Source organism: Palaemon carinicauda, chromosome 36 (genome assembly GCF_036898095.1).
Source record: "Palaemon carinicauda isolate YSFRI2023 chromosome 36, ASM3689809v2, whole genome shotgun sequence".
NCBI classification, from domain to species: domain Eukaryota; kingdom Metazoa; phylum Arthropoda; class Malacostraca; order Decapoda; family Palaemonidae; genus Palaemon; species Palaemon carinicauda.
In genome coordinates, this window is record NC_090760.1 from 17,775,660 (window position 1) to 17,785,659 (window position 10,000).

Below are 10,000 nucleotides of genomic sequence, written 5' to 3' on the forward strand. Positions count from 1 at the left end.
TTATTTCCATGCATGGTATGTTTACCACTGCCTCTTTGAACCAACTATTGTAAATATACTATATAGAAAATATATTTTCTACACATAATAATGAACAAAATAAAAGATTAACTATATGATTTTTCATTTTTTTAACCAGACTATTTACACATTCTAATTTAAGAAAATTAACTTTACACTTTGGTGTCACAGAAATATTTTGTTCCAGCAAATTGGAGTCTGTTACTTCTATATTCATCTCCAAAGCTTTTAATAGTTAAATTGGGTACCTCAAACAACTTGTTAATGTTAGCTTGATCAGGATATTATCTAGTGTCTATTGATTTTATGTTATTTTATTTTATCGTTCCTCAGAGACATGTCTTAAACAGGTCTCTAAATTCTCTACCTTTTACCTTGAATTTTTCAAATTTATCTTTGTTTTTAATTCTTTCAAATCTATCTTTTCTTGAATCTTTTCAAATTTATCTTTTTTCTTAATTCTTTCAAATCTATCTTTTCTTGAATCTTTTCAAATTTATCTTTTTCTTTAATCTCTCAAATATATCTTCTCTTTAATCTTTCAAATTTATATTTCCTTGAACCTTTCAAATTTAGGTTTTACTTGAATTTATCAAATTTATCTTTTACTTGAATCTTTCAAATTTATGTTTTTACTTGAATCTTTAAAATTTATGTTTTTACTTGAATCTTTAAAATTTATGTTTTTACTTGAATCTTTAAAATTTATCTCTTTTTTCTTGAATCTTTAAAATTTATCTCTTTTTTCTTGAATCTTTAAAATTTATCTCTTTTTTCTTGAATCTTTCAAAATTATTTTTCCTAGAATCTCAAATGTATCTTTTTCTTGAATCTTACAAATTTATCTTTGTATACTAACCTATCAATAATATCAGCCAAAATCTCATAAAACTGATTATAACATTTTAATAGTTATGTTTAATTATTTTCTTCCTAAAGAAAAACATTTAACTAACTTCTATATATCATTTATATCCAAGAGGAACTTACTGAATAATTTGAATCTCGTGTAAATTCTATTTTTCAGATATTTAAGATCCCGGTGATGTTAGATTATCTGCTAGCCTATAAAGCAGCGATTCCCTGTGGGAAATTTCCCCCTGGCGGGAAATTTGAAGCTTCCAGAGGGGAAATATTTACAGTACCTACTAACTAAAACAATTTAATTCTAAAGTAGAAGAGCAAAGAAAAGTCCTTTTATTTTGTTATTAACCGGTTCTATGACTATGCTTAGTTGTTACTAATACTAGGCAGGCAGTTAATTCTAATAGCCAGGCCATCTCCATCATGAGGCTCAATACTACACAGTATTCAAAAAGTTTATTCCAGCTGTTACCAGGTTGTGGAATGATCTTCCGAATAGGGTAGTTGAATCATTAGAACTTTAAAAGTTCAAAGTTGGAGCAAATGTTTTTCTGTTGACCAGGCTGACATGAGTCCTTGTAAAGTTTATATATGACATATCTGTTTTTGACGTTAATAGTTTATAGAGGACGTATCTGTTTTGACGTTTTTACTGTTTTTAGAATGATTTATTGTTAATTTGTTCTCATCATTTATTTATTTCCTCATTTCCTTTCCTCACTGGGCTATTTTTCCCTATTGGAGCCCTTGGGCTTATAGCATCTTGCTTTTCTAACTAAGGTTGTAGCTTGGCTAGTAATAATAATAATAATAACTGCTCTCTATCCAATTTACTCTGTTTATCCGTATATCTGCACATTTGAAAAAATATTAATAAATAGTCTCGTGTTTCTTAACTACTCATTCCCTCATACACATGAAGGGGGAAATCTGGATGGTTAAAGTGGGTGCAGGGGGGAAATGACAGAAAAAAAAGTTTGTGAACCACTGCTATAAAGGCAGACAGTTCTTTTCAAGCGATGCACTCTAGGCACTCGAAAACCAAATCCAGAGTATTAAAAAAAAGGTAAATATAAACATAAATAAATAAACAAATCCTAGAAAGGGATAATCGTGAAAACACAAATCCCTCGGAGGCTGGAAACGGAAATTCCTTCCTGGTAGTCCAAAAGCAATGATGTCGACACAATGAACCAACAGAAAAAGAGCTAATGGGTCTGCCCCAATCTTTTCACCTCCCACTGTACTTCATTTTAACACTTTCCCCTCCAAATCCTTCCATAATCAAAATTCCCCTTCCCTTCCCCTCCCACCCCTATTCTATCCTATCCCCTTACACTGCACCAACTTTTTAGCCTTCTATACATTTGTTCAGTTTTTCACGTGGGCTTCTAAATAGCCTCCCAGGTTCCAATGCTTAGTCCTCGAGGACTAAATTCTTGGATCAAATTCAATCTAATTGAAAAGATTCCCAGCGGTTTAAAGAAAATATTCCGCTATCAAACAAAGACGATGATGATGATGATAAAAATAATAATGATAATAATAATGAAAATAGTGAAATCAATAATAATAATAATAATAATAATAATGATAATGAAAATAATAATAACAATAAAAATAATAATAACAATAAAAATAATAATAACAATAAAAATAATAACAACACTAACAACAATAATAATAATAATAATAATAATATTAATAAAATATTAATAACTATAATGAAAATAATAACAATAACAATAACAACACTAACAACAACAACAACAACAACAACAGTAATAATAATAATAACAACAATAATAATAATAACAATAATAATAACTATAATAATAATAACAAATTAACAATAATAATAACTATAATAATAATAACAACAACAACAACAATAATAATAATAATAATAATAATAAATAAACAAAGTTACAACTATTCGCGTTTGCTGTACAAACTCTTTTCTCATCTCTTGCCCAAATTCCCACAACCCATTCCAGGAAATTGGTTCCATTCCTTTATAAGTTATACTCCCCGCAAAAAAAGAAAAAAAAAAGAATCTCTTAATAAAACTGAATTCTGAAGTTATACAATATTCACGTCCCAGTATCCCCAGAGAAAATGGGCATTGTTGTTGGGGTATTAAAGCCAACACTTGTTGTTGGCACGGGCCTTTCCCTTGGTTGGCCCGTAGTAAAGAAAATGGGCAGGCTATTTTACAGGATTATCTTCATGAAACACAAATACTTGCAACACTTCGAAAATTTTATATTATTATTATTATTATTATTATTATTATTATTATTATCGTCATCATCATCATCATTATTATTATTATTATTATTTTTATTATCATTATTATTACTTGCTAAGCTACAACCCTAGTTGGAAAAGCAGGATGCTATAAGCCCAGGGACCCCAACAAGGAAAATAGCTCAGTGAGGAAAGGAAATAATAAAGGAAAAATAAAATATTTCAAGAATAGCAACATTAAAATAAACATTTCTTATATAAACTATAAAAACTTTAACATAACCAGAAAGAGAGAAATTAGATAGAATAGCGTGTCCGAGTGTACCCTCAACCAAGAGAACTCTAACCCAAGACAGTAGAAGACCATGGTACAGAGGCTTATTGCACTACCCAAGACTAGAGAACACTGGTTTGATTTTAGAGTGTCCTTCTCCTAGAAGATTTTGGAAATAGTTATTACATATATTTTGATTATGTATAACGATTTGTCAAAATGAAACTAATTATAAATTATAAAAATACAAAGAAATACAGAATTCAACTTGGATGTATTCCGTTACCTCTGTGATATAAACAGTTAGGTTAGGTTAAGTTAGTGAGTGTGATGTACTTTGTCTATAAATTTGCTTAGAAAGAGACACTACCATTGATATCACATTAAATCATCTCCTCCCCTCCTCCTCAACTGCACGCCACAGCAGTCTACCGAATACCAGGTACATTATACATTGCATGTCAAACCAAGATAGTATGGGTTTATTGAAACATCCATAGAAAGTTCCTTCTTCAGCAATGATTGAACTTGGGTTTTTCTGCTATCTTTACAACCAGAGAGAGAGAGAGAGAGAGAGAGAGAGAGAGAGAGAGAGAGAACGTCAACAATGTAACTTACGTCCTCTTTCATTCCTGACCATTCCAATAGTTCCTCCTGTGTACAGCACGAGGACGCGAGATTCCAGGCTCCAGTCTGGGTCACTTAGGGATTCCAAAGACGCTTTGTGGCCGTACAAGATCTGAAAGAAGAGTTGGAATGGGAATTGATTAGGAATTAAGAATCAGTTTTCAAATTATTGAAACTAATGTATATGTGTCCTGTAAGTTGTAAAGTTTTCAAATAAGTGGCCCCAAAACTATATAATATGCTCCTACCAGGCATTAGAAAGACAAGATATTAAAGCTTTCAAGAAGAAACTTTTAGACTTTCTTGTTTTTTTAAGTGTTTCGATGTGTAAATTTGACAATAAATAAGCAATATGCAGTGTGAAATGGTACAGGATATAAGGGCTGCGGTGTGCAATGGTGAATGCCAGGGAATGTACGAGATAAAAGGACTGTGAATGTCCTGTAGAGAGTAGGGTTCTCTTGCAGTATAGGAACAGAAAATCAGCCCTTAAAGGAAAGGAACGTCAGCTATTGGTAATATCCGTTGCGCAAGTCATAAGGATAATACGTCATTTCGTGCAGATAATGACTGCTGTGAATCAAATGGTCGTACATGCACGTTATTCGTAATCGTGTCAGGAAGTCTGGAGAAAAAAAAAAAAAAAAAAAAAAAAAAAAAAAAAAAAAGTCTGAAGCCGTTTTACGGTATCGTCCATGACTGGCGTTCTGTTGGACGGGAGATCTTTTAGAGTCTACAACCTTACCGTCATAAGGATGGGGGATTTGTGGGAACCTAAAGATCTACCTGGCGAGTCATCAGCAGCCACTACCTGGCCCTCCCTGGTCCTAGCTTGAGTGGAGAAGGGCTTGGACATTGATCATAGGCCTATGTGTATATGGTCAGTCCCTAGGGCATTGTCACTATCACTTGCCTATGCCATTCATATGCGGCCTTTAAACCATGAGTCTTTTTATAGTTTATTTATGACATATTTGTTTTTGATGTTATTAGTTTATACATGACATGTCTGTTTTGACGTTGTTACTGTTTTTAGAATGATTTATTGTTAATTTGCTCTCTTCATTTACTTATTTCCTTATTTCCTTTCCTCACTGGGCTATTTTTCCCTGTTGGAGCCCCTGGGCTTATAGAATCTTGCTTTTCCAACTAGGGTTGTAGCTTGGATAGTAATAATAATAATAATAATACAAAATTATCCCCTCTCAATGATGGCGTTAAAAATACATACCTAAATTAAAAACCTATCGAACTAATGTACATTTTATACACTGCGATAAAAATGAAAATCATAACACTCTTGTGGCAGGAATTTATGCAATAAATCTATTCGTGTTGTTACATCGATCTACACCGTTTCCAAGCGAGTGTAGCTACCGACAGACGTCCTTGTAAGGGTTCTGGAGTGTTAAACTGAACTTACACTTTCTACTTGACCTTGGAGTGTTCAAAACAATTTCTATTTTTAGGGTTATGGCATAAGGTAAATTTGGTTAGACACAAGGGAAGTTTGAACATTATGTATTAACTAATTGTTTTATAAACTGTAATCATATTTTTGAAGTTCTGGGTTTTAGAAAGTAGTTATGAAAATTATCATTTTTTTTAACAAATGCAAAAAATATATATACATTATACCGAAATTTAGATGAAGCATTTAATAATTTATTTCTTTTATATATAAACACATGGTGCATTAATATATCATAAGGTCTAACTGACATTAAATACTCTGTAGAAAACATATATTTCAGCCCAAAATCTCAAACGATTTTTATAGTTTCAACAACTACGAATCCAGCCGTTTCTAGTCCACAGCAGGACAAAGGCTTTATGTCAATTCATGTCTGGGGTTTGGCCACGGTTTGGCCATTTCATCACCCCGCTGGCCAACAGCAGATTGGTGATGGTGGGATATTTTCGTCTGATCGCTCACACCAAACCAAACTAGTATGTGTGGCCCTATCTATAGTCCATTTCTTTTAGCGATGTAGATTTGCACCGACTCGCAGTGCTGCCCTTTTAGCTCGGAAAAGTTTCCTGATCGCTGATTGGTTGGACAAGATAATTCTAACCAATCAGCGATCAGGAAACTTTTTCCGAGCTAAAAGGGCACCGCTGCGAGCCGGTGCAAATCTGCCTCGATAAAAGAAATGGACTATAGTACAGCCCTGCTGATCATGGCGATACACAAACCCTTTCACCATGATAAAGTATCCTAATTTAATCATATACATTGAGGATTAGGATTTACATATACTCATGAAAATAAAATACCCATTTTCCGCACAAGAAAAGTTTGATAAAGCTAAATAAAGTAAACAGGAAAAACAGAAAAAAAACTACTTGTGAAATCGATGGCAGAGCATAATCAACTGCTATCTGGCAACAATGCACTGCAGATGTCTGTTGTATGTTACAAACATATACATCTCTCTTTGTCACACTGCATATGACTTATTAGAATTTAGAAAGAACTTTCCATCATTCCTGAGGCCGTTTATTTCCTGAATATGGGTTTATGCTCTTCCGAGTTGTAATAAAAAAAAATTTGGAATTAATACAAAATATAAAATCGGAATAGCATTGGAACTACAAAAATCTCTAGAAATCTTAACTTTCAACTAAATATCTATATTCGTAAATTCAATTTAAGAGTTTCTGTTTCAATGCATTCAATATTTACTAAACTATAGCCAGTTATTACGTGTGTATTGAACAATGAGAGCAAACGCATGCATACGCTAAACATGCATACACAAACTTAATTTGAGAGAGAGAGAGAGAGAGAGAGAGAGAGAGAGAGAGAGAGAGAGAGAGAGCACCAAGACAAATTAGAATAAACAGATTAATTCAAAGGTCATGCTATTCACAAACAAATAATCTATACTACGTGTAAATATCTACACATGAAGAACTAAATTATGAAAATAATGTACAAAGGAATCCAGAACTATTTTGATGGAGACTTTTTTGGCAGAAATGGAATTCCCAGCCTGCTAGAGAGTGGCTCAAATCCAAGATAATATAATTTTATGATCATTTCCTCCTATGGCCTCTGACGCTAAGGGCCTCTGTTAGATTTCGTCAGTCGTCTCTATCTTTAGCTTTTAATTTAATACTTCTCCATTCATTATCTGCTTCACGCTTCATAGTCCTCAGCCATGTAGACCTGGGTCTTCCAGCTCTTCTAGCACCTGGTGAAGCCCAGTTAAATGTTTGGTGAACTAATCTCTCTTAGGAGTGCAAAGAGCATGTCCAAACCATCTCCATCTACCCCTTACCACGATTTCATCCACATATGGCACCCGAGTAATATCCTATTGTTTTATTGCTATGAAATTAATCAAATACCGATTTATTCAGATGCAATATTGTACTAAAGAATGATTCACTTTGGATAACTGTATAATCTGAATAGGGCAGCCAAACAATATTAATACCTCAGGATACGAAAGTTTCTGTATACGAAAAACTCATCATACAAAATTCCTATGATAAGGATTTAATCCATATATCTTATGATAGATCCAAATATTTTTTTAAAAATAATAATGGACATGGTAAAAATGTATAAAACTTACAAACAAAGTCGGATCCATCTGATGTTTCAAATGTAAGAGACGATGTTTCAAATGTAAGAGACGATAAGACACTAAAAGTTTAAATAAACTTTATGATGAAGATTAACATATTGAAAAAAATGTATTGCCTCATTAACAATTTAAAAGATATTTTCAAATTAAGTTCACGTAATGTTCACCTGAAGCCTACCTGTTTAGGATTCTCATGGACTCAAATATCATTCAGCTTGCAGTGAAAGCATACTAGAATATCAATTGCGGTCAAATATGTCTATATAAGAACGCTTCAGTGATAAGAGGGCTTCGGTAATTCTTCATTGAGTCAGTATAAGAATAAAATTGTTTACTGAAAACCGACAAGTCGACTGAAAACAGCACCTTCTTCCTAAAACCTAGTTTAAGAATCCTGGAATTTTAAATCTAAGGAACCATAATTAAGACAAAGCATAAAATTACTATGAAAATATTAGTCTTGCAGTACATCAGGTCACAGAAGAATATAGTCACAGAAAATGTGTAACTTTGTGCTTCATATTAGGAGGTCGTCGAAGGTATCGGTGAAGTATAAAACTATCCAAATTTTTAAGAGAAGACGATTTAATTGCATTTGAGGATATGGACCATGTGCTGGGACCGGGGAGATAGTCAGCTCCAAGGATCAACCGAGGGAAAATCCTTTAGCTGTACAGGCCGTTCAGCGGAACCTACATACACAATGGCACAATCCCTCTACGTGGAGGAGAAAGAATTTCTACGGCAGACATTCCATTTCTTAATCGAATAAAAAAGGAAATTTAAATTTCCTCACATAAGCATTCCAATTGTTAATTCATTAAGAAAAGAAGGGAGAAAAGTTTTCTCACAGAGGCATGCCATTCGGTAATTTACTAAGAGGATAGCAGAGAAAATAAGTTTCCTCTTAAAGGCATTCCATAATTTACAAAGAGAACAGAGGAAAATTTAAGTTTCCTCATAAAGGTATTCCATAATTTACTAAGAGATTAAAGGAGAGTAAGTTTCCTCACTGAGGCATTCCATAATTTACTAAGAGATCTGAGGAGAGTTTAAGTTTCCTCACAGAGGCATTCCATAATTTACTAAGAGGAGAGATGAGAAAATGAGTTTCCTCACAGAGGCATTCCATAATCTACTAAGAGACCAGAGGAGAATTTAAGTTTCCTCATAAAGGCATTCCATAATTTACTAAGAGATCAGAGGAGAGTTTAAGTTTCCTCACAGAGGCATTCCACAATTCACTAAGAGGTCACAGGAGAATTCAAGTTTCCTCACAGATGCATTCCATAATTTACTAAGAGATCTGAGGAGAGTTTAAGTTTCCTCACAGAGGCATTCCATAATTCACTAAAAGGTCACAGGAGAATTCAAGTCTCCTCACAGATGCATTCCATAATGTACAAAGAGGAGAGATGAGAAAATAAGTTTCCTCACAGAGGCATTCCATAATTTACTAAGAGATCTGAGGAGAGTTTAAGTTTCCTCACAGAGGCATTCCATAATTCACTAAAAGGTCACAGGAGAATTCAAGTCTCCTCACAGATGCATTCCATAATGTACAAAGAGGAGAGATGAGAAAATAAGTTTCCTCACAGATGCATTCCATAATTTACTAAGAGATCTGAGGAGAGTTTAAGTTTCCTCACAGAGGCATTCCATAATTCACTAAAAGGTCACAGGAGAATTCAAGTCTCCTCACAGATGCATTCCATAATGTACAAAGAGGAGAGATGAGAAAATAAGTTTCCTCACAGAGGCATTCCATAATTTACAAAGAGGACAGAGGAGAAAAATAGGTGTCCTTATAGAGGCATTCAATTCCTTAATCTATTGAGAGAAGAAGAGAGTTCCTTCTCATTACATGCCTTTAATTGATCCAAAAACTTTTTGTTACCCTCAGAAAGAGGACAGGATCCCTCACACACGATCCTGATAAATGTACATGAAAATTGGATCCCTTCTAGTAACTCAGGCATAAAGAATTTGATCCTTTCGAGCAGGCAGAAAGAGATCAGATCCCCTGAACTCGAGAGAAAATCAACTTACCATTTCCTGCCAATAAGTTCCAACAATACGTTTCGTATTCCAGGTTAAGGACGCCTGTGTCAATCGATACATATCGTCTTTTAGGTCTTGCTACAGGAAAAAGGGTCGAAAGATATAAAAAAAGAGGAAGTACAGAGAAAATTCAGTGCATTTGTTGCTAGAATGCAATGGATGTCTAAAAAAAAAAAAGGCATCTAAGACTAGTCTTTTAAAAGAAATTAAAAAAAAATCATTAGAGCTAGGCTATCTACAAATAAAATAGGAATTTTTAAGACAGAAAGCGTGACAAATAAAAAAAAGCAAAAATATCTATGGTTTA

The 10,000-nt window shown here is 33.5% G+C and overlaps 1 protein-coding gene across 4 annotated transcripts in view; it reads right to left on the reverse strand.

The window, feature by feature from the left end:
• Window positions 1-10,000, reverse strand: part of LOC137628783 (L-asparaginase 1-like) — a 303,952-nt gene that overhangs the window by 90,048 nt on the left and 203,904 nt on the right. For 3 of the 4 annotated variants that reach the window (XM_068359997.1, XM_068359996.1, XM_068359998.1), the window contains exons 3-4: window positions 9,682-9,771; window positions 4,028-4,148 (exon numbers count right to left, since the gene is read on the reverse strand). In XM_068359997.1, coding sequence (XP_068216098.1) covers window positions 4,028-4,148; window positions 9,682-9,771 — 211 coding nt within the window. The remainder of the gene's footprint in view (window positions 1-4,027; window positions 4,149-9,681; window positions 9,772-10,000) is intronic. The other variant, XM_068359999.1, reaches the window with a different exon arrangement.